This window comes from Macrosteles quadrilineatus, unplaced genomic scaffold, assembly GCF_028750875.1.
Source record: "Macrosteles quadrilineatus isolate MER2022 unplaced genomic scaffold, UCM_ALF_1.0 Scaffold_3__2_contigs__length_128488019, whole genome shotgun sequence".
Taxonomy (NCBI): domain Eukaryota; kingdom Metazoa; phylum Arthropoda; class Insecta; order Hemiptera; family Cicadellidae; genus Macrosteles; species Macrosteles quadrilineatus.
This window is the reverse complement of record NW_026542596.1, coordinates 86,748,892-86,774,846: the sequence shown is the minus strand read 5'-3', so window position 1 is coordinate 86,774,846 and position 25,955 is coordinate 86,748,892. Positions and strand designations below refer to the sequence as shown.

Genomic DNA, 25,955 nt, shown 5'->3' with positions numbered 1-25,955 from the left:
GGAAAGGCTCTAAGACAGGATTTTGAATTGTAGAAAAAGGAGGATAGCAGCTAGCTTACCTTGAAGAATTTGTAATTTGTAAACTCTACCATTTTCTCTATATCCTTGACAAAGTCCCTCAAGCATTAAAATATTGTGTACAGTGTCTCTTCTGTATGCTCTATGGCCTACCTACACTAAGGTAAGCTAGCTGCTATCCTCCTTTTTCTACGATTCAAAATAACATGATTATTTACAATTCTGCGTAAAAATGTATGCTACGCTGGTGGCAAAATGTATTTCACCTCAAATAATATCTTCAGGAACCGAGGCATGTTAAAGTTAAATAATGAAACCCATTTGGTTCCCCAAACTAGGAGATATTATTTCCTATGATCGATTAGTTTCGTTGATTGATTATTATTTTATATCTTAACTTATGAAATCTAATATATTTTTGTAAAATTATGTGTTACAACTTTACTATTGTTGCAAGTAACAATGTTACAAACAATGATTTTACTGTGTTAAAAAACATACAAACGTTCTTAGAAAATTTACTTCATATCAAACTTTTACTTGATGCATCTGTAAAACAGTATTTACAAATTTTTTGTAACATTTAACCAGTAATCACAAACATTTGAGAATGCTACGCCCTCTTTAGTAATTTAAAGCATGACCAGTTTCATAACCTAAAGGCCCCAAGGATAGCAGCACTAACCTCCCACAATGACTACTTCAGCACCTTCTCTTACTCTTTACCCTACTGATTGTTATTTTTTCCCCGGATAGGGCCAGATGGTAAAGTCGTTTATGAAAAGGCTAAAGAGAATAGTAAGTAGAACTGTGCCATTGCTTCCCCGCTTCGCCACACAATCTTTGGCCTAGCAATGCATACTGTCCCTGTTTCAATTATTTTCAAATTGTAACTGTTTTATTTTAAATTTTTAACACAGTATTTTTTTTAGAGTAATGTTGTTGTGTTAAGCTTAATTTTTATGTGGAAACACTGCAATTACGCTCAACATCTGTTTAAACTCTTCTGCTGTATTGCTATTTTTGTTCAAGGGTAGTTGTGGAATCAGATTTTAAGTCTGTTAGAAATTCTCAAGTTACTATTAATTGAAGCTGCTAAAATATAAACTAAACGATTGCGTAATAGTTCAAGAATAATCAAACTTAATGAACACAAGATGGTTATTATAAAAAAGCTTTTAATTTTGAGCAGTAAGGTTCTTGAAACAACATATATTGTTACAGTTATAGTAGGTACTAAAACATTATTTTATTTTAAGATTTTCACGAAATATAGAATGTGTAAAGTAATTAGTTTGTAATGGAAACCAAGTAGAAAAAGCACAGAAGATTGTATTAACACCAAAGATTTATTTTTTTTTAAATACTGTTTAAATACTGTGTCTTGTTAATTACCGTTATCATTAATTCTGTTGATTACTGTTAATACTGTTACTGTAACCCTTCATGGTTGTCCTGATTGCACTTATATTTTTCTCTTCTGTAGTTCTGCGGGAATTCACAGATTCAAAATTTATGAGGCTCTTTCAAAATGTAGAGCCTATGAGTCATAAAATAATGAATAACAGAATTATGAAAATCGTAATGCTCATCACGTTGTTTGACCTTTAAAATCCTCATTCCAAATAAATGCATATTCAATTCAGGGCCGTATTTAGAATGTATGAGGACCCGGCAGCTCACATTAGAGAGGCCTCTCTATTCAGATTCATCGGTAGCTGGAGCTTAAGGGGTGTAGAAATACATGTGGCATTGATTCAAATTGGTTTTTAAAGATTTGATTGGCGAATCAACCGAAAAGACTCGGAGACTAGCTAATAAATAATTAATCCATTTGATTTATAGTAATAATAATAGGGATCTGCATGCCAAACGTGAATGTGGTGAAATCATGGACATCTTCCGCCATAGTGGAGGAATCGTGAACTTCTTTCGGGATCGTTGAGGCTCTATCATTGTCCCTAGCAATGACGTGCTAATTGTGATATTTAAACGCACAGTCTTCAGATTTTGAAAGTAAAAGCTAAAATCTATAATCTAATAAATAATTGCTGAAATTCAATTTTCAAGAGAAACAAATTTTCTTTGAGGTATCCTCCCAGGCTGAGGTCCGCGGTAACTGATGTGGCAGCCATTACAGAAACACAGCCAGGATTTTATTTACTTTCCATGAAAATAAATTCAAATCACTGTTTGTGTGAAAGTGATAACCGAAAACTATGCTCTTATACCTATGCCTATTTAAATTTAAGGTTAAGTAGGTGTTTATAGTCATGTATTTACCAAGGCTGGCCAATGTTCAGTTGTTTGCTTTATTACACAATAGGCTTGGTTTGTAAACTAAAACTATTAAATTTCAAGAGAATTTTATATTTTCTATTTTATTTCTTTATTCTACTTCTTCTAATGCATTTTGTTTAAATGCTTCCTGTACATGCTTTAAATACACACATTAAAACCAATGCCTCTCACTTGTAGTTTGGAATGCTCTTGCATGTACATTGTTCAAGCAAACCTAACTTTAAGTAATTTCTAATCAATTTAAAAGTTGCCGTTTCCTCAAGTTGTTAGTTAGATTTAATTTTAAAATGTGATTCCATCAAGAAAAACTGTACTCTATTCCTGCAGACAACAAGAATTTCAGCAAGATATAAGATATAGATATACTAATAGGTTCTTGAGTATTTAGCAATCATCTATTATTCACTTTTTAATGGAATTGGTATTACTTAATTTAACTGTTAATGGTTTATTACAGTTATTTATGTTTATAACTGGCTGGGTAGCAGAGTGGTTATAGTGCTCACCTACTAATCAGGTCGCCGGTTCGATCCTGAGAAAAGTCAGTAGCTTTTTGATGGTTCGAAACTGGACCCAGCTGTTCCTGATCATTGGGCTTTAAATAAATATTTATCCTGGCTAATGAAACAGCTGATCTTAGTCAGTAACAAAGCTACACAGATCATCTCACACCATCTACACTCATCCTTCACTCATATTTGGGTTAAAATACGCACCTAAGTGGCGTCCCCATCTTAATGATTGATAATTGATACATTATATATTTTTTACCATCTTGAGTCTAAATTAAACTAAAATGTAATATTTACAATATTGTAATCTGAAATAATATAACCCTTTTGTCTTAACAAAATAATCAAGTAAATTGCGTTCAAATGTTTGAATGAGGTTGTTTTTTTACAGGGGAGGAAGGTTTAAAGGTTATGAAAGGCGAGAATGGGACCAAAGAGATGGTACAAGCATCAATTAACGCTGAAGACACAGTGGACAGACTACAGGCCAGCGAAAAGCTGATCGCAGGTTAGAAAATCTTCTTAACTTCCCATTGATGCATGTATTCTATAATTTAACGAGAAGATGGATAGTTTAAAGTTACAATGGCTTATGATGTTGTGATATGTTTTATGTCATACTGCGGCATACAAAGCCTTTCTATATACTAAGGTGCTTTAAACACCATTTTGAAATAGATTTAATGAAGACCAGTGTCCCTGTTGCTCGAATTCCAGCAACTGCTAAGTATTACAGGCGTTATTTTAAAACGAATAACAGTCATAATTTCTGGTGACTTTAAAAGATTCGACTCAAAGATTATGGAAATACTCAAGATGTACATAACAGATCGATATATATAATCAACATTGCTTAAAAATATCTTATCATTTTTCAAAAGCTGATCTTGTTTTTTAGTGTTTTCTACAAATAGCCTTAGGCCTACTCATAGCCGCATTTGGTTGTCCATAATAAGGATTATAATTTCTAAAAAAAAACGTTTCTTTTTCTTCTTCTTGGTGGTGTTCTATGACTTTCCTATGTTTCCATAGTTTGCAAATCGGCTCTTTCAATGATTACTAAAAAATGCAGCACAGTGTTAATTCAGTTTTCTTTTTAGTATATAAAATTATCCAGGCTCTCTTGCTTTTTTCCATTCTAATATTTACGCCAACCCAAATTATTCAAATGGTAAATATTTCATTTTACCAAGTCAGTAAATGTTTGTAGGGCTAGCTAACTTTTAAATTAGCAAACTTATTGACTGTTTAAAATCAACATATGTTCTTCTTTTCACTTTTAATTTCTGACAACAGCTGGAGTTTCATAACAATTTTTGTTTCCCATGTTAATCTTATGGAGAAATACATGGAGAAATACGAAACTTTAAAGGGCTCCAGGGCCTCACTCTCTAATTATTTCCCTAAAAAGAAAGTTTCCTGCACAACTTTACTTTAGGCTCTTTTCAATGACACCAAAAACATGTAAATCGGTTCAGTAGTTTTGGAAGAGTAATTGTCACAAAAAACCTGCTTGCGTATTAAATAAGTATAGATATTAGTGATGAAAAAATATAGAAATTAGAAATCAATTTAAACTTACTCTATATCACTTAAATATTAGCATAGAGAAAAGAATTTAATATAGACTCTACAACAGTGCTGTGGTTAGATTATATTCTTGCGTCCACGACTGGGAGTGTCGTTTAGTTTCGGTGCACACCGCTGCAGCGTCTAGTTTACTGTAAGAATTGTTTTACAAAATAGTCGAGTGGTTATAGTGTTTATAGCGAAGTTGCTAGTTCACTCCTGAGTAAAGTCTGTAGCTTTTTGATGGTTTGAAATTGTTTTAAATCCCAGCATCATTGGGTTTAGTAAATGATCCTGGCCAAATAGACAGTAGATCTTAGTCTGTAAAAAGCTATGCAGACCATTTTACTCCAAACATTATCTACACTCAACTTCATTCATATTCATTTTAAAATACACTCCTAGATGGTGTTGGCCTAAGTGTTTATCTAGCAACTATAATAATAATACTTTCATTTACCTTGGTGTCAAATCTACTAGTCTGATTGCCTTGTGATTCCTGCAATGAAGACTACTCTGTATGGATGGGTTTTCAAATAATGAAATGGGAAATGTTGATTTCAAAATATATAAAGCATTTTTTATGATTTTAGAACTTAACGAGACGTGGGAGGACAAATTGAAGAAGACGGAGATCATCCGTATCCAGAGGGAGGCGGTGTTTGCAGAAATGGGAGTGGCAGTAAAGGAGGACGGCATGACAGTGGGAGTGTTCTCCCCTAAAAAGGTAGGACCATTTACCCTCATATAAAATCTTGTGGTATAATCAAATATGATGTGATATTGTATCCCATATGATGTTATATTATAATATCATTTGAGGTAGGTAATTTTTTATCATAGCTTGTGATCTAGTGAAAATAGACAATGTGAAAATTTGTAAATAGAAAATATTTTTTCAACCTTTGTTTGACAACGCTCTAACCATAGAGGTAATCACTTAACTCGTTGACTGCGGCCTACGTTATTTAACGTAGTGAGGGACTGGCGCGCACGGCGGACTACGTTAAACTATGTAGCACTCCTAACTGTAAAGTATTGTTTCAGTGTGAGCTCAGCCTCAAATGGGGAATGTTGAGTCGCTTGCCGCTTGTTGTGCCAGTTTAATACTTCAATCCGGTATAATTCAATTTTAGATCCGATAATTCCATCGGGGGTGGGGAACTGTTCCAAATTTTGTGTAGTGTGGGTTTTTGTCTTTGATTTAGTGAAGTTGAATAGAATACAATTAATTGTTACTGTAGTGCAGCATTGTGGAAGGAACCTAACCTCAAAATTATGCTTGACGCCTTTTTTGCGGTATTTTTTTATGGATTTGGGTTTTTCGCCTTAGCTTTTTCCCTCCATTTGGCAAATAATGAGGGCCTGCTAGCAGTTTTTTAGCACTGCTATCCATTGAGTTCCTTTAAAACTACGTCCACAACCACTGGAACACAGTACATGCTACAATATTCCTCTCCTTTGGATTAGACTAAATTTAAACATTTTTGCGAACTCAATCGAGCATTAGTCAACGGCCACGACTGACCATCGTGCAACCGCACCTAACGAGTTAATACACTACTTGTTGAACGATTGGGTATGTAATAACTCACGCAAATTGCACATTAAACTCGCTTATTGTTCTAGTATTAAAAACATGTATTTAATCAGTTTTTAATGTTTGACAGACTCCACATCTGGTGAACCTCAACGAGGACCCGCTCATGTCGGAGTGTCTGTTGTATTACATCAAGGATGGCGTGACTCGTGTCGGCTCGGGCTCGTCCAACATCACTCAGGACATCCAGCTCAGCGGGCCGCACATACAGAACGAGCATTGTACATTTGAGAACAAGGAAAGCGTGGTAAGTAATTTGTAATTCATTTTTCCTTCTTTTATTCATGTTTGTAAATTAAGGTATCCAACAAGCTATCTTTGCAGTCAAGCAAGACTACGCCGTGTTGTACTTCATCCAAGTCAGTAGTCCTACCTCATCAAGTAGTACTTCATCCACTACTATTATAGCCAATTTCCAATTAGTCTTGTCATGGTAGCGATTAGCGAATAACGGGGGGAAAATCATTGCTCCTTCTAAATATGAATCGTCTACTGTGCTTAGAAACACTACTGTGCAGAACTACTGTCAGATCTACTATGTCAGAAAGGTCCGCTTATGAAATCCTTTTTAAAAATGTGCATAAGTAGGGTGTTTGCAGAGGGTTGCACACATTGCACAAGGCTGGAAATATTTGACTTTGAACTGATCAGAAGGTCATGGTGACAGGAAGTTGATGTTTAAGAAAAACAATGTATTTTCCAAAACCAGCAAGTAAGCAGAACTCACCTGTGATTAGTTCATGTCGTATGTTTGCAGGTGACACTTCAACCATTGTCTGGGGCTCTAATCTACGTCAACGGCCGTCAAGTCAGCGAGCCAGTCGTACTTAAACACGGCTCTCGCGTCATCTTGGGCAAAAACCATGTGTTCCGCTTCAACCATCCTGACCAGGGTGAGATAATTTTGTGTCAATTTGATTGACTTTTTTTTTATTTTATGGCTAAGTAATAATTTTTTGAGTTTGATCTAAATTTATATTTAATAAGTGTGTTGATGGATATCAAAATTGTTTATAAAATCATATGGTTTATATACCGGCAATATGAAAACCTTTGTACTCCAATTATTGTTGGTTCAATATGTTGAATGTGACTAACTCTTATATGTTTTTCTAGCTCGAGAAAGGAGAGAAAACAAAATCAATGAATTAAACTCAGAAGAAATAAAAGAAGACAAAATTAAAGGTATTTTATACGTATATTTTCCCTATACTTAAATCTTATTCAGGTTCTACACGGTTGTTTGGAAGATTTTTCAATGTTATGTCATGATGTTTCAACCCAGTAAATTTGACAACCAGTTTTTAAACAGTATTTTTTCATTGTTTGGAAAATGTTCAGAATAGTTTTTGGTAGGTACTAATTTTATAGTTGCAACTGCTATAGAGGGTGATTTCTTTGGAATATTTGTAAAACCTTATTGAGAATGGGGTAGGTTCAGAACATGATATTCAAAAGGGAATAAAGGGGATAAGTTAAAAGTTGGGAAAGAAAGTTTGATTGAGGAAAGAGTCAAACAATTCTCATGTGCTAAACAATTAGGAAACAGTCTTTTAAAAACCTCTAAGAATCTGGAATTTGATCCTGCTGTCGGATGAGGAAGTACCAAATAATAACAAGATTACCACACAGAGAACATCATAGTAGTCAAAATAAGAAACAAAAATCCTGAAAGGTAACAATAATTATGACAAAATGTTGGAAGGACGCATTGGTTTGCACAAGATGGTGTTTCAAGCAAGACAGATAAATTGAATATCTTTTCAATTCAATGTATCAACTATCAAGTTTAGGATTATTATGTATGCACAAGGATAGGGATCAGCTAACTTACCTGGTAGATGGAGTCCAGATTAGCTTTGGTAACGTAGGTACACAAAAACTTTTAAATTTGAGCTTTAACTGCCAGTCTTCTTTCTTCTCCCTTCTCTTGAAGTCCCTAACAGGGACAAAATATTAAGTTTTACTGTTTTGTGTGATGTGTTTTGTGTGTGTTACCAAAGCTAATCTGGACTCTTATCTACCAGGTAAGCTAGCTGTTCCATATCCTTGTACATAATAATCCTAATCAGCCAATTGGCTTTTCCTTAATTTCCAACTATAAAGTTTGTTTTTGCACAGAGAAATCGCCAGCGGAGACACCCAACAACGGAGAGACCGTGGATTGGAACTTTGCCCAGATCGAGCTGCTGGAGAAGCAAGGCATTGACCTGCGAGAGGAGATGCAGAAGCGGCTGGCCACGTTGGAGGAGCAGTTCCGTAAAGAGAAGGAGTCAGCTGATCAGGCCTTCGAGGAACAGAGGAAGGTGAGTTGTGGCAGCTGGGTATTGCTTTGCTAGTAGGCCAATAAATACAAACCCTTTAAGAAGCAAAATGCTTATGGAGAATAGTCGAACTGGAATTTTACCATCAAAATGAGCTACACGTGGCCGCCGCTACGATTGCTCACGCGGTGGCCCTGCTACTCTATCTCACTCTCTCTCTCTCTATGCCGATTCTTTCCCTCACTCTTTTTCACTCAGTCAGCTGACTTGGCCGCGCGCTTGCGATAGTCTACCTAGTGGCTGCCGCTGAACCTAATCTAATGAACAAGAAGAAGTTTTCGCAACACTAGGTACTTTGTCCATGCATTTGTATTGTGAGAGGGGTGACGTCAACCAAAGCTTGGACCAGGAGTCCACCCCTCGTGTCCATGCATTGTTAGCAGATTTGGGTATTCATCTTCCTTGAACTATGTCTTTGACCTTTAAAAGAACCAAAAAGTCCCATGTTACAGTTGTAGCCAGTTTCAGAGCAAAACTGAATAAAGTTAAATTTAGCCATCAACAGTATACTGCTGATGAAAATTACAGAGTAATTGTCTTACGCCAAATTGTTGAGGAAATCTAGCTAAAGGGTATTATACACTATAGCATCTTTTCTGTGACATCAACATTCACAGTAGCAAATACTAAGGAAGAAATAGAACTGTAGACAGCAGCACACTATGTGAGTGACTGATTGGACTATGTTCTCATTTTTTGTCAAAATGTCAACAGCAGGTACATATACAGGGTGTTTGGTAGTCACAATTTAAGACATTATTATGCCTGCAAATAGGGATAATACAACTCAATTCGGAGAGTTATATCTTACTCCTGTTATATGACAAACTCATTTGCACATGAAGTAATCATCATGTTTATTATTTTAGTGATTTGTTTATAGTTTCCCATTGGCCGTCATAAAATTTATGGCTATGTTGTTGTTTCAGAACTACGAAGCAAGGATTGATGCGCTACAAAAACAAGTTGAAGAACAAAGTTTGACCATGTCAATGATCAGCTCTTATACCCCAGAAGATTTCAGCAATGAAGATGGTATATTTGGTAAGTTCATAGTTTTTTTTATATTCATATTATTTTTTTAGAAATAAAACAAGTACACAAAATGTTGTGGTTTTCCTACCAGACCATAAATACTATGCACACTTTGGTTGTTTGAAGCTTCATTTCATGAATTATTTTCAGTCAATCCACTATTTGAAGCCACCTGTAACTGGACTGATCGAGAGTACCAGTTAGCTTCTTGGGCTTACCGCAAGTGGAAGTTCCATCAGTTCACATCCTTGCGAGACGACCTGTGGGGGAATGCAATATTCCTCAAGGAGGCGAATGCTATTTCTGTAGAACTCAAGAAAAGGGTAAGTCGAACCTTAGAGATTATCACCAAAAGATTTGATTAATTTTCGATATCTTATCCGTATGAGAATGGTGAAAACTGTCTGGAACTAGAACTGGTCCACAAACATAACCTCCCTCTTGTAATTTTGAATTTAGCGGCTCCCGATTCTTAAATTCCAGTTAGAAATAAGTACTTTTATAAATTACATAGTTAGATAATGTTTTTTTCTACAACACATATAACCATAGATATTTATGCCATGAAAATATTCTTATTAATTTTTGAAAGCTACTTAACTATTTATTTAGATACCAACAATAGTAGGTCATGAACCAGTTTCGGCCCACCTGACCGCCAAAGCTTTACAATGTGGCTCTTGAGGAAAAAAGGTTGGAAACCTATTATTATATTATATTTTATTACATTATATTATTATTATGTTATATTATTTTATTACATTATATTTTGACGTTGATTCTAGACGGTAGCTCTAGGGACCCACAAAACTCTTAATATTATGTAATTTTAAATTGTAAATATCGTGACAATGGTTGTTGTAAAAAGCTGTTGTATGAGGAGAACACTTAACTCAGTAAAGGTGTTTTAATAGATTTATCATTGTTTACAGCCTAACTGAATGTTATCACTTACAGGTGCAATTCCAATTCACACTGCTCACCGACACACTCTACTCCCCTCTACCTCCAGACATGATTCCAGTGGCCGAGGATGAGGCGGAGGAGGAGGAGAGGCCGTTCCCTCGAACCATTGTTGCCGTCGAGGTCCTTGACACCAAGAACGGGGCGACTCATTACTGGACCCTCGAGAAACTCAGGTACGGTCATAGTGGCAACGGTTGAAAATTTGGTTTTTTCCAGCATGTTAGAAGATTGCTACCCTTTGTGTCTTAATAAGCTTTTAGTTTTTAGGATTGATTAAACAGTTGGATGTAAAGCTGTGTATTTTGGTTTAGATTTAGGTTGGATGAGTTTTAGTTGGCTAGTTACTATTTTTCATGATAAATTTTGGAAAAAAAACTCCCAAACTATACCTTAATGATCACTGTTAGATCATTAACGACAAGCTAACTTAAATCTTTTGCAGTAAGATTTCATTTTGTATGATTGTAAACTTTTTGTAGTTAGTTGCAGAAAATGCTTTATTTTACCAACAATACTTAACCTCAAAATTAAAAGTCTCTTATCTAAGTTTTATTAGCAATAAAGTGATATAAATTTATGACAGTATCCACTTTATTTTTTAAATCTTTTGCACATTTCACTTTGGGCCTTTGTTTCAAAAGACAAGCTCTTTAAAAATCACACAACACATGCTTTGCTATTGCACAATAACTTTTGAAAACATTTTTTGTTAGATCATTTTGCTTTATTGCGTGTAACAATTTGTCTAACTTTTTTTTTTCAAATTTGCTACAATGTTTTAGCTGTACAAAGATTCAGCCTGAAGTTAAAATAAAACTTGTCTTATCTAATAAACTATGGTAGGTAACCATATTTTTTCTTATTAAAATTTGTTCCTAAAAATGTAATTAAAACATGAGACAATAAGTTAAAAAAAGTGTGTATATATGTTGGAAAGAAGTTCACTCGTTTTAACTCTGTTAGCTCTTTAAAGTAAAAATAAAATACTGGATGGGATCATAAACAAACAGATTTTGAATAATTTCAAAAAGTACAGTAGGCTACTCTAAATTTTCAAAACTAAAAATACGAAAATGTGCCAATTAGTACAAATACATTTTTAACATCTTTGATATTCCAATATTATGATGCTATTTGTAAAGACTGGTATCAAATAATTAAAAGTTGGTACTCTTATATTCTTAAAAACAAAAACTAAAAAAAATCCTTTATTCCTAATAAAAATCAAACCATCCTGATGAAAAAATATATTTAATCAAAGAGTTACATTTTGATTGTACAATATTATATCTTTAAGCTTACTGTTGTTAAAATGTGTTGTTTTTTCAAGCAAGCTTTGCTTTTATCTTCATTGTTAAGGCTAAAAATATTAAGAACTGTTGCACAAACATATTTTTAAAGATGCTCTTTTTGGCTTGAGCTCTTGAGAAGAAAATATTTAATTTATAAAAATATATTTTTGTTATATCAACAAGGTCACTGTTAATTTCCTAGGAGCTATACTCATTGATATTGCTAAGTTTAACAATATAGCATGCTACTGCTATATAATTTTGTCAAAACTAATTTAGTTATACTTTTATTGATATTTCATTCTGTTATAGATATATTTATTACTCTATTGTTATATTTTAAGTTGTGTGTTTGTCCAAATTGTTAGTAGATTTATTGTTGTTCGTTATCACTTTTAATATGTTATTTTTTCCAAAACCATGTTATAAATTGCACCCCAACATCATTGTTTTGTTTTATTTAACTGATTGGTTTTCGTTATAATTCTATCCCTTTGAATTATTGTTCAATTACTATTTACTTTCCTTCAAACCCAGCGTACTAAAATTTTTTTTTACAAATTGCAAGTTTTTTATCAAAAAATAAAGATTTGCGAAATTTATAATAACTTATATGGCGTAAATAACAACTCATTGAGCTCCATTATTCACACTAATATTTTCAAATTGGCCATAAACTAAAATGAAAAACCAATTATGAACAACTCATAAGTTACTATAACAGGGTGGCCACAGACCGAGAACTCCAGGAAAACCGGAAGTTTTGTGTAAATTTGTGGTCCTGGGTAAAAGTCAGAATTCGGGAACTATGTGAGAATTTAGAAAATTTCACTAGGATTATGATGCTATTTTGTTATAATAAAGGTTTAAGAGGAGTTTAAAAGGTTTTGACACCCAGCAACGTAATGTATTTGCTTGTGAAAACACTCATAAAACTCTGTTAGCACATGAAATACCTTGACTGTTATAACTTTATGAACATCGTCACGACAAAATCTTTAACGTCTTCCGCAGTTTAGAATGAATAGTCAAGTATATCTTTAGCGATCATGGTGAAATCACAAACACCTTCTACGGTCACAAAAAATATAGATCATCTTCTGCGGTCATGGCAAAACTGTGTCTATCTTCTGTGGTCACGTCAAAATCGTGATCATCTTAGGAGGTTAAGGTAAAATCGTGATCAACTTCTGCGGTCACGGCGGCATCATCATTTCCCATTATCACGAAAAACAATGAAAAACCACCTGCGATCGCAGAAATATACGCTTGGCTTGGCTAAACTCAACCCGAGCTTGACCTGATAATCATTTTTGCCGTCTATTGGCCTGACTCGACCCCAAAATGTCGGGGATCTACAGACCCGTGATAAAAAGGTAAACTTGGCGAATGGAAACCACAACCAGAAATAACCAGGTGTTGCTGCTGGGAAACCAGGAAAAATGTGTGAATTTTTTCCCAGGAGTTCTGTAGCCACCCTGTATTAAATACGGTGAAACTGTAAATAGAATTTTTTTAATCCACACTTCATACATCTCGTGTTTTGAAACGCATCAATTTTTTTACGTATAAAACATACCATGTTGATAAAGAAGTTGCTGTGTAGTGGTACGTTTCTAATGAGATTTCGTTTTGTTAGACATCGGTTGGAAAAGATGCGCCAAATTTACAATGAGGATCTTGATAGCCCCGACACACCTGAACAACTTATCAAGGAGGACTTTATCCAATGCCTTTCATTCTGTGCCCATCAGAAGCACTCACTATCCAATCTTGTCCCCTCGAGGTTGGTTCTCTCGTTGTTCTGTGTTTTACTTTCTAATTTATCTTCCCTCTTGCTTTCATAGCAGCATGCTCTTTGTTTTGTTTTGTTTTATCATTATAGCCCTCTCGTTTCTTCTTGTTTTCGCTATTTGGCAGTGCAATCTTCAAACTGCTACTGTACATAGCTATAAGTATGTTAATGTGATACTGTAAAGTGGATGTATATTTAATTCTGCCTTATTAAACGATTGTTTTACATTGGTGATAGGAATATGAGTCCTAAAGTTGAATAGTATCACTTTAAATATAATTAATTGTGAAAAAGTTTGAAATTCAGGGATTTTTAAACATAACTGAATTTAAAGTAATCAATCATTTAAGCTTTTCTACAAGATGTTAAAAACTAGTTCTCCTTAGGTTTGACTGCATTTGGAACAGGTAAATCAAAATAAGAATCAGAAATTTAAGGGAACTATGTGAACCATACTGTTTTAGCTAATTTCAATTTGTTAAGGCTCAATTACACTTTTACAGGCTACAATATAGCTGACACAACTTGTAAACTATCCCAGTGTACTTTCTGCACTTCTTCAATAACTTTTATTGAAAAAGCTCTGGAAAAATTTGACTCTGCCCAAGATGTACGGAGTATAGTAGGTTGGCCAGACTGAGCAAGCTGCACGCGATGACTCACTGCATACCCAATGGCAGCCACCCTGACGTGTCACATATGTTGAGAAAGAAACCAATGACGACAAAGCATTTTGCAACATGTCTCACGAGCATAGGCAGCCTCCACCACCAAGTATCACATCATCACATGCAGCCCCCTCAATCTGTCTCACCTCCTATACTCCATACACCATGAACTCTGCCAGCAAAGTTACATACCGAGGACAAGTTTACTAGATATTTTTTGCTAGAATATAAGACTGGTTTAAATATTGAATCAATACATTTGGCATGTAAACTAATAATTGCGCTATTAATCGCATCACACTTTTTGCTGTAGGTTTTGTCACTTAATTTTTTTCACTCCATATTATCTTTACTTTTTGATTACATTGAAATTTCTTGAGCATTCTACCAACTCATCAGATTCTGGACTGCACAAGTTAGGTTAGGTTATGGACTTATGGTATGTTATTATATAATATAATAAATAGATTACATACCTTATAAATCCGACAAACAGCTCATTTTAATTGAAGGTCGTTTACATGTTTCGGCTTGTATCGGCCATTGTCAAAACGTTGCAGTTGGATGGTGAAATCCTTGTCATTGTTTTCTACTAAAAGTACATACACAAACACATACACACGGACGGGACGAAAACATTACGAAAAACGAATAAAACTTTAAATAGGCCTATTAAATACACGGGCAGGACGCACGCACACCGTTGTCAAGGTCAGGATGCAGACTGGACTAGTTGTGTCGGTGTTGTCTTATCAGCTGATGTGGACTGCTGACCAATGGGCGTCGAACTCTGCCTTTGTTTTAATATGCTATTGAAAATGTGATGGGATTTGAATTTAAGTTTTTCATTCAGAATTAAGCTCTCAAAATTGTTGTTCTCATTAACCTGTGCCTTATAAATTTCGAATTCTTCGAGAGTGTTAAGTCTGCTTCCCTTTTGGCAAATATGTAGGATTTCAAGGCCTTTACTAATATCGTTCATATCATGGTTTTTATCGACCAAATGCTGAGCAAACGATGATTTTTGTTTTGTATTACGAGGATCTGGTCTATGCTCCTTGTATCTAGTATCCCAAACTATTATATAAACGTTATTATATAAACGTGTGTATATACCCTAGCCGCTAATGTGGATAGCATTGGGACTTTGAAAGAACATTTTAAATTTGAATTTTGTCATTTAAAACATTTACTCTTTTATTTATCTTTATGATCACTGTAAATAATGTATGACTATGACTTAGTATGTTAGGCCTTTTCGGAACCTAGTGTAACAGACTATATAAGATTTTGGACATTGTAACTTTGTTTTTCTCTTTTAACATTATGACAGATACGTACTACTATTGTTAATACACCCTTCTGAATACCTTCTGAAAATTGTGCATCAATTGTTATGCAATGAAGAAACCCACTTTCACTATCATTTCCTTTCAACTGTTTGACTGTAAAGTTGATTCAAGCTACAATACATTTTTCCTAGTTTGGATTTCAAGGTTAAAATTGGACTATGTGTCCTTAATAATAATGCTCGCAAATGATTTTGGATAAGGAACCAACTGTTCTGAGTCGGTAAAAATATAGATCATAATATGATATATAATTTATGATTAATTATCATCCTTTCAGAACTGACCCTAACATTCATCTTTATCTTCAAATATAATCTATCATCTTCATCTTAAAATATCATCTCTGGTGTTTTAGCACTTCACAAATCTAATTTAAGAATATTTTGTTAAATATCTTTCTCTGAGGCTTGTAAAATTTTTAAATTATTTTCTTTATCTTGTACAATGTAGTCTTCCTTCATATGCATTGATATTTTGTTTAGTTGGTCTCAAGAAGTAGATGGATTCACATGGAAAAGAAGCGTAAAATACGAAATACTATATATTGTTTTTTATCTCAAAAAAACCATACTGTTAATATTATACAGGGTGAGTTTTAAATGAGTTCCCCCCCTACTTTTTTCTACATTTCTTAAGATATCAACTCCGGACCACGTCAGATCATTGGTCGCCATCTTGGATCCGCCATATTGGATACAAAGTTTTTTTTCAAATGTAAAGGTAGGGTTGTGACCCATCGTTTTAAACTAGATTTTTATGCTGAATACGATGCTGCAATTCGTTTTTAAAAATCTTGATCCATTCTAAAGTTATGAGAACTTTTTATAACATTATTTTTAGCCCATTTTAACATTGTGCATTTAGAAACTAAAAACATAATCACAAAATAGTGCTAGAAAAAGATTTATGTTTATTATGTGGTGTATACTTATCTTTATCTAGCACTATTTTGCGATTATGTTCTTAGTTTCTAAATGCACAATGTTAAAATGGGCTAAAAATAATGTTATAAAAAGTTCTCATAACTTTAGAATGGATCAAGATTTTTAAAAACGAATTGCAGCATTGTATTCAGCATAAAAATCTAGCTTAAAACGATGTGTCACAACCCTACCTTTACATTTGAAAAAAAACCTTTGTATCCAATATGGGGGATCCAAGATGGCGGCCAAAATTTATACCCAGTCAAAATGAAGTACTTACTACTCTTCAATGATCTGACGTGGTCCGGAGTTGATATCTTAAGAAATGTAGAAAAAAGTAGGGGGGGAACTCATTTAAAACTCACCCTGTATATGTCAATGACATTCAATCTTCTCTCCTCATTTAGATAAGCTACTTACTGATAAATATTGACTGCTAAACCAGTTGTTAGGACTAACAGGTGAACTTAAATTGTCTAAACCCATATTCAAATTTCAGATCATATCTAACATACATGCAGCCTACATCTTTCAAATATCACAACCAGTACCAACTTAACAAAAAGATTTAGAAATGCTAACTTAGCCTTTCAAATAAACTTATAAAGTTTTGTATTAGTAATTAAATGATGATAATAAGCATTTGTATATCACCAATCTTCGAGGTATCTGAATTGTTGACTATCAGGATTGAGTATGGTGCCAATAAATCCATCTACTGTATGTGTTTGAATTATTTATGCCTTATATACTTAAACTAGATTGGTTAGGTTAGAGTAAAACTACTCACGTGTTACAAAATAGCTAACATAACCTAAACCTTACTGTGCCAGCTGTTCTAGTATCCTCACTTATTAGCAGGTTGACAAAATAAATATTAATTTGATTTTGTTAGTTACGGGCCCGTTTACATCATTGTTGCAGGCAGAGGCTAGAGTTGATGCGAGAGATGTATCTGAACGAGGCTGAGTTGTCCCCCACCAGCCCCGACTACAACATCGAGTCTCTCACCGGGGGAGATCCCTTCTACGACCGATTCCCGTGGTTCCGCATGGTGGGAAGGTAATACCAACTTTTTAAACTCTAGTGCAATCTCTCTTCTGTAAATCGTCTCAATCAATCAATAGGTGTATGTTGAGAAGGGCTGTAAAATCTTGAACATCACTTACATGCCTGTGTCGTCACTGATTTGGTGGTTCTAAGACTGGAGTAAGACATACATTTGTTTAATTTTTAATTTACATTGTTATGTTACATTGCACAGGTTTTTTGTAGAATACAGTATTACTATAACTGATGACTTTTTCATTGTTATTTGCCACAGTAAGTTTAAAGAACGAATTACAAACGGTACAGTTCTAGCTTCAAGTGATGATAATAAATCAAATAATTATGATCACATAATTAAAACTGACAAATGTATAAAAAAACAAAGATTTCCCTTCACTCGGCGAAATGATTGAACCATAGATAAATCATACTCCCTTAGTAGATTTGTCATCCTTATGGAACAGCTGAAGCCAAATTCATTGTTAGTTCTGTACGTCCAACTGTAGAGGTTATGTTTTGTTTACGTTTACAATTTGTTTCTTGTTATTTCAGTTATTTAAAACCTCATTTAACCAAATAAAACTATTTAATCATAAACAATAACTGGTTGTTTCCTAGTTATATAACCAAATAGTAAAGCACAAATCATGAAAATAACACTAAAATAATAGAAACAAAATTTTGTCTACCCCAGCGATCAGTGTGGACGTACATGAACTAGACACAAAAAACAAGCTTCAAAATTTACAATGGGATGAGGAGTCTACTTGTGTTGCTTAGTCTATGATTGAACTCAGTGAACCATTGAAGATTTGCCTACATTGTGTTGCGCAAAGACTAGCCATTTCCTTAGGAAAAAACAATAAAACAGCACTCTTTGACTATGTACTCCAAGGTTTAAAACTCTGTTCCTCACTCGGAAGTTTAGTTGCATTTCCATTCCCAAATGACTGAAAATGCTTGAGTAAAGTCCATTGCTTCCAAGAAAAGTTGTTCCTGCTACTTTTTGTTGTAGTGTTAATATTAAGAAGGTATTCCAACAAAAAAACTGTGTGATTAAGTCCAATTATACTTGGGAGTAAAGTGGGATGTTTTAAAGTGTCATGCTGAAATTATAATGTTGTATACATCTCTGTACGAATTTCTTCTAATCTTTCCCGTTTTATTTGCAGGTCGTTTGTGTACCTGAGTAACCTAATGTATCCCGTTCCACTGATACACAAAGTCGCCATTGTTAACGAGAAAGGAGATGTCAAGGGATATCTGCGTATTGCTGTGCAAGCTGTCAATGGTGCGTTACAATTTCATGTTTCATGAAATTGGCATTACATTCAATCGTGTGTATTACAATTGCATGTTTCATTCCTGTAAAATGATCTGAGTCGTATTTGAAATCACTACTTTACATGGGCTTGTTGAAAATCAATCATTAGTTAGCTGATTTGTTTGAGTGGAAAACTATTATTTATTTTTTTGGACCATGACCAACCCATCAATCACACATTGTTAAAAAAAGATACAATCTAATTATCAGCCTTGTGATCATGATGCATTTTAAGTACAATTTAGGAACCGGCTGGACTAGTGTTCTTTTTTTGTCCTAGGAAGCTAGGCAGCCCGTAATTGTTTTTCACATTACTTCAGGCTAGACCTAGGGGTTACGGAACTATCACTTAGATAAAATCCATTGTTTATTTGGTGGGATTTGAACCCAGGGCCCCAGGAATCGGAGTCCCAAGCTCTAACCACCAGACCAGCTCGCTCCCCTGGCTGGACTAGTGTTAGAGCATATGACTTCTTTCCTACTGCTGGATAGAGGCTTAGAATAATTTGTTATTTCAAGATCCTCATTGTAGATTTACTAGACGATAAACTCTTAACCAGTGATAATTTGATAGATGAAAGTGACTTTTCCTCCATACTTAAGTTGGAAATGGTTGTCACTTACTGGATATGGATATGGTAGAGATCTCAGACGCATGAAACTGCAGTAATTAAGTACCTGAAGTTCAACAAACTCTGAATAATGCATCAAATCAAATCTTTATTCATCATTAAATAACATAAGTTACAATAGATTTCGTCAAAAATGTATAATGTAAAAACCTTGCATCAGGCTTATTCCAAAAGCCAACAATGTGGCTGGTGCATCTTGGAACGCAGTCCTTTCCTAACAGTAATCAAACCTAAGTTTGTTATTTTTTGCAGACGAGGAGAGTGGTGAACACATAAGCGGAGTGAGGCAGTCGGCCAAGATAACATTTGACGACGACTACTTGTTCGGCCACTACCGGAACAAGAAGGCGATACAAGCGGAGGAGAGAGTGGTGGAAGGACACGCACACCATGAAAAGCTTGAAGGTGAATTGAAAACTTTGAGGTGAATGTCGGTAGATTCAAGACATTTTAGTAAAAACCCCATAGAATATATTAATGGTTTGCAATATTGATAATGTGAATAAAATTATAAATTGACTTTATTGGTTTATTTAGGGATTCGATGTTTTCGTGTGTTGTTATCTAGAATCAAATAGAAATTAAACTTGAATGGACACAGAACAATGGTAACAAGACTTAGGAAAAAAGGAAAGTCAATCGAGATATTAAAAGCGAAGATGAATGGGAAACTTATCGAAAGAATTTCACCTCTACAACAAAAATTACTTACCCAAGATCACCAAGTACCACAAAGCTATGTGATACCACGACCCTTTACACGTAGCCTGAGTAATATGTAAGACGGTTCCGAACTTGAGCTTGACATCCTAGGATGAGAAGGAAGGAACATTAAACCAAAAAACTTGTCCCGTATTGCAGGAGACCTGGAGTGTGACGCAGACAGTGGCCGAGGAGACAGTTCTGTGTGCTCGGAGGCTAAGGAGGAAGAGTTGCCTCCACACCTCACAGTCAACAACGAGTTCACCTTCCGAGTCACTGTACTTCAGGCGATAGGGGTCTCCACGGAGTACGCCGACATCTTCTGTCAGTTCAAGTGAGTGCTTGTGATACACGTGTTGGTCAATACAAGGTTTAAATTTACATTTTTATTGTAACTTCTCTCTTCCGTGTTTTACAAGTGTATTGTAGCAAAAGCGACAGTGTTAAAAAATTTACTGTATTGGTGATAGAGATTGTACGATATTGATTGATAAAACAACTTAGTTGTAACATTTTGTCATATTAACATAACATACCTATTGTATTTTTCTGTTTCAATTTCAAATTTAGTCATTGTTAAAAAAAAATTCTTTGTAACTTGCATTTGACTGGTATTACCTGCCCTAAATGTATGGGTCAAAATAAAATGAAAATCAAGAATAGGTAATAATCTTTAAATTAATGTCCTGTTAGCAAGATATCTGCCATTTTCTTTTTTAATATTTAAAATTTACAATATCTGTAAAACTATTAAAGATATCTTTATGAAATCTGATTTTCGATTTAAAGTAGCGAATAATTATTTGCAAATAAATAATCATAATTTTTTTTATGGCCCTACCTAATTTTAATTTTATAATATAAATTTCTAATTAATGTCTAACTTTGTAAGAAATTTCAAAAACACTTTTTCCAGCATTTAAAACTGTGTATCACACAACACACAGTGCAAAAATATTGAATAACAAAAAGCTGAAACATCGTGATTATTAGTTGTAAAGTAGGCCTAAGGTAAAATTAAGTGCAACCTACCTACTGTAGTAAGATAGACTAATTATTTGTTGTATTTTTAGAGATAACTCCCATCCAGTCTTCCTTGATGTTCTTTGTCCATTAGTTAAATACTGATTTCTTATGAGATTTTAATAAATTTCTGTGTGTTCCAGCTTCCTCCACAGACATGATGAGGCATTTTCTACCGAACCTGTCAAAAACACTGGAAAAGGAACACCACTTGGATTTTATCATGTTCAAAATGTACGTTTAATGATTTATTTTAATATTAAAGCAGACTTACCAGATATAGAAACATTTTCACTCAAAGACAACATATTTAAATGAGTGTAACTATTGAGGTTGTATTTTAGATTTTGGTTTTTCAAACTATGATAATCAGGAACTATAGCATAGGAGATGCTATAGTTTAAAATTTTGATGCCATCTCAGATTTTTATGATTAAAAACTGAATGTATAAGAATAAAAATAGTATTTTACACCATATCGGATCATCTCACTCTTTTGATGGCTTAAATCTTAATCTAAAACTGACTACAATTTTAAAAGAGCAATAGAATATCCTTGGTCCTAAGTGAAGGACTTTCTTGTTGCATGATTGTGTCCCTTAAGTTGTGAATGAAATCCTTTATGTTAGATTTACTTTAAAATTTTTTAAGTTGTTAAAATAAATTGTCTCACTGTTAGCTGAATTCTTTTTGGAAAGTTTAAAGGCCTTTCTTGTATATTCTAAGTTTCAATATTATCTATTTTCATTTTCTCTTGTTGTGGCTTATTTTTCCCAGATCACTGTGTCAGTCACCAAGTCGTTTGTGGAGTATATCAAAACACAGCCGATAGTGTTTGAAGTTTTTGGACATTATCAGCAACACCCGCTACACAGGGATGCCAAGCAAGAAGGCCAGTGAGTATCCGACATTTTTTTTTTATGTGGTTGGCAGCCGCTTTTAACCTTGCATTTGTCTGTCTACATAGACGGCTGTCAAATCAAATCAAATCGTCTTTATTTCACAGTCTACATCAATCAATCAGTGCATGGAATGGCATCAAAGACTATATCTAAAACTTAACGTAAAGAAAACAAGTCTATGAGAAATCTTAGAGAAACCTGTGCATGGAATGTATCCAGTAAAGCAAGGTGTGAGCCGGTTCAGTACTAGGGTGAAACATGCTGATGAAAAGTATTGGCAGGTAACACGATCCAAACCCATGACATCGCTGCCTTGTGCCTGAAGTCCGTGGCGTCACCAACCAAGCCACTGACTCACCAGCTGACAAAAACTATTGACTCACTTTTGACAACTACACTTTTACACATGTTAGGGCACATCATGTTCTTACATCTGGGCAACATTTTATCTTTCATTTTGAAAAATTTCTGTACAAGCACTTGTTTTGTTGGTACAGGGGAAGTATTTTTGGATTATCAGTTTTTGGTGAGCCAACTTTGTCTTGTTTAGTTATGGAGTTATATAAAATTTGTTAACTATGTAACTAAACTTCATCTGCACTCTAATATTTTAAATTTCTAATTTGTCACTCAAAATCATTATTACCCAATCTTATTCTGGATATTTATAATTCAATCACTTTCATTACAAATTATTTAAGCAACTTTTTTAATGTTGTTTCAACCAGGCTTCTTCATTTTATCATATCTCTGTAAAGTTCCATTTCCTCCTTCATCTGCCAATTCAATCCTCTTTTCCCTACTTCCCGTTTTACTTCATCTACTAAGCTTCTTCTAGATTTTTCTCTGTGTCTCCTTCCCTCTATCAATATCAACTCCGTTTTTATAAGAATATTTATAAATACTTAATCATATACAGGCTCCATTCAATAAGTGCCAGAACTGGTTCGCTGTAGTTTCAAAAGAGCAGTGGAGGGGGGTCCAATGGCTGGTTTCGATAGAGGGGTCATTCGACACAATGAAAAAACTCTCGGCGCAAATATCGACCTCCTGTCTCAACGAATGCCTGTAGGGGACTGAATGGTGAAGGACCCCTCCATCGAACCCAACTGGTTGGACCCACCTCCACCACACTGTTAGGGCTACAGCGAACCAGTCCTGATACTTATTGAATGAACCATTTACGGTATATCAGAGTGTGTTCTACATGTATGGTGTTTGTTCTACAGTGTTCGCCAGCCTCCCAAGAGGATGTTACCACCGTCTATCCCCATTAGTCAGCCCGTCAGGTCTCCCAAGTTTGGAGTGTTACCATCTCCTTGCACTTCCCACGTACACGCCAAGTATGACGTTCTCGTCTGGTTTGAAATCTGTGAGCTCGGTGAGTCTGAAATTGGTTTTTGTTCCGTGTGTATTGGAAATAAAATCCTATAAAAAAGTATAGTGATCTTGAAAAGTGTGTTGTTAATGTAGAATTGTAGGGTTAGGGCTGTTTTTTAACAAAATTTTTTTTCCAAAAAATACAAATTTACAACACATACAATTCCAAGCCACAAAAGCCAATATGGCTTGTCTGCAGCAATTATTCTAATTTTGTTATTTCACAGTGCTTTTTTTTTATTCAATCAGTCTTTGTTATTCAATCAGTCTTTTGTTTCCCTTGTTTTTCTTTAAGAATTCAATAATAGGCTATACCAAACCAATCATAGAATTTAAAGTAGTCAGATTTCAATATTTTAAGTAAGCTGCTTTGTTTGGCTTCCAAGACATATTCTAGCAGTAACTAAAGTGGTTTGTTCTTAGGCCAGTTAAGATAACTATAACAGATAAAACATAAATTGTAAACTATCCTATTGTAAATCTTAAGTTTATCTTATTGTATTGGATGTCTAAAACACTTGAGTGTTCTATGTTATTTTAACCATATAAAACATGGATGTAGTTGTGGTCGACAAAGTGATTGTTTTATTTTTTGTTTTGTTTGTAATAGTATTTAGATTAGGCAAACATTCTTCTAGGGTTTTTCCTCTTCATTTAATGTCTAACTTGCTTATCTTCACAATCCAACCCATAGCTTATCTAGCCTACTCTGTATGTCTCAGCGCCCAACGGTGAGTACGTGCCAGCCGTGGTGGATCACAGTGATGATTTGCCGTGCCGAGGGTTGTTCCTGCTTCACCAAGGAATACAGAGGCGTATCCGCATCACCATCGTCCACGAACACGCTCCAGAACTGCGCTGGAAGGATGTACGGGAACTGGTCGTTGGTAGGTCTAGTCACTTTGTTGTATTTGCTTTTAAGTTCACCTGTTGCTCACTTAGAAAATTGTAAATGTTAGATAATTTTCAAAGAATTAAAATAAATTTAAGTATGACCTCTACATAAAGGAATGTAGGACTTATTCCCAAAGCCACTTAAGTTTTCTTATCAATTAAAATCAGGTTGAAAGAAAATAACTCTAAAATTGCCTGCCTAGTTAAAGAAAGAAACTATTAACAACCAACACCTTAAAATAAGTACAAGTTTTAATGGAAAAATCTACCTCACACATGTAAGGGCTAGACAATAGACATACCACATTTCTTCTACTTTGACTATACCTCATGAATCGGAATTTCTTCATGATCTTTTATTGTAATAGAATTATTTATCTAAAAAAATCCATTTGAAAAAACTTATAAGCTACAGTACCTTCAAAACTGTAAAAAATTCTTAAATTACTATTCCTCAACATTTTTCCATGGATTGGATTTGTAAACTTACTTTGCTAATCACCTCCTTGATCATATATTAGGAGAGCTATGAATTCAAGTTGATCTTGTGTCTCTTTATGCAATTACAAAATACAAAATGAACTTATTGTGTATTTTATACTGTACTGTACAAAATAATTTTTTATCAAATTTCTATAATTCCTCTTGTTAAATTCCAGGTCGTATCCGGAACACTCCTGAGCCAGAGGAAGAGGACAACGACAGCTCCGTGTTGTCCTTAGGGTTGTTCCCCGGAGAGCTGGTAGAGATCCCAGGTGATGACCGGGTCATGTTCCGGTTCGAGGCAGCCTGGGACTCCTCCCTACACAACTCCCCTATGCTCAACAGAGTGTCAGCCTACGGAGAGCAGATTTTTATGACCATCTCCGCATATATGGAGGTACGGATGGTTACTAGTTAAGTATCTGCTTTTTGGTGGTGTAGTGTAATGGTTAAGAAATGTCTTCACATTGTAAACATGTAAATTTAATGGGAACAGTTTGTTTAGGTGAACATCTTGTTTACTGATTTTTTTGATTGGGGATTTTTATGTCTAGATTTGTTTAAGATGCTAAATTCAATTAACGGGTATGTTCCACGGACAGGCCCAGGCCTAAGTGGACCGGTTTAACCTATTTTTAATTATATTATTAAATTAAATCCATTTGGAGATACATTTGTATCTACAAAGTTTAACGTTGGACAGTAAGTCCGCTCTGTTACTACCAATGTCCTACAATCTTGAAAATCACCTCCAAAGGTACACCATGGTGTGTCTACTTTGACCAACTTCCCAATGGACTATTCTTCTGATCTCTATGAAAAAATTAAAAATACTTTTAAATCATGCTTTTTTTCTTTTCTTCAGTTGGAGAATTGCGGCCGGCCAGCCATAGTCACAAAGGACCTGAGTATGATCATCTACGGGCGAGACGCACGTGTCGGGCCACGCTCTCTCAAACACCTGTTCTCCGGTAACTACCGCAACGCCGAGGCTAACCGTCTTTCCGGCGTGTACGAGCTGGTGCTGAAGCGGGCGTCTGAAGCAGGTAGTCCAGGTAGCAACCCTTAGATGCGCTCTCCCCCCACCCTGCCTCTGCACACTGGCTGACTGTCTACGCACCTTGGAAACTTTACCATTGTCTTTCCATTGCACCAGTTTTGATGCCAGTTATTTTCTAAGGGGAGTCACATATAATAATGTGTGCTAATC

At 34.9% G+C, this 25,955-nt stretch overlaps 1 protein-coding gene across 1 annotated transcript in view; it reads left to right on the top strand.

Moving 5' to 3' along the window:
* LOC128988448 (kinesin-like protein unc-104) overlaps positions 1 to 25,955 on the top strand; it is a 59,365-nt gene that overhangs the window by 22,013 nt on the left and 11,397 nt on the right. Inside the window, exons 10-30 of the mRNA XM_054409739.1 lie at positions 775 to 816; positions 3,223 to 3,339; positions 4,994 to 5,127; positions 6,071 to 6,247; positions 6,758 to 6,893; positions 7,117 to 7,185; positions 8,122 to 8,306; positions 9,254 to 9,368; positions 9,510 to 9,682; positions 10,317 to 10,498; positions 13,257 to 13,403; positions 17,280 to 17,417; positions 18,578 to 18,696; positions 19,614 to 19,766; positions 20,223 to 20,397; positions 21,230 to 21,320; positions 21,864 to 21,982; positions 23,218 to 23,369; positions 24,091 to 24,255; positions 24,922 to 25,142; positions 25,611 to 25,800. Coding sequence (XP_054265714.1) covers positions 775 to 816; positions 3,223 to 3,339; positions 4,994 to 5,127; positions 6,071 to 6,247; positions 6,758 to 6,893; positions 7,117 to 7,185; positions 8,122 to 8,306; positions 9,254 to 9,368; positions 9,510 to 9,682; positions 10,317 to 10,498; positions 13,257 to 13,403; positions 17,280 to 17,417; positions 18,578 to 18,696; positions 19,614 to 19,766; positions 20,223 to 20,397; positions 21,230 to 21,320; positions 21,864 to 21,982; positions 23,218 to 23,369; positions 24,091 to 24,255; positions 24,922 to 25,142; positions 25,611 to 25,800 — 3,000 coding nt within the window. The remainder of the gene's footprint in view (positions 1 to 774; positions 817 to 3,222; positions 3,340 to 4,993; positions 5,128 to 6,070; positions 6,248 to 6,757; positions 6,894 to 7,116; positions 7,186 to 8,121; positions 8,307 to 9,253; positions 9,369 to 9,509; positions 9,683 to 10,316; positions 10,499 to 13,256; positions 13,404 to 17,279; positions 17,418 to 18,577; positions 18,697 to 19,613; positions 19,767 to 20,222; positions 20,398 to 21,229; positions 21,321 to 21,863; positions 21,983 to 23,217; positions 23,370 to 24,090; positions 24,256 to 24,921; positions 25,143 to 25,610; positions 25,801 to 25,955) is intronic.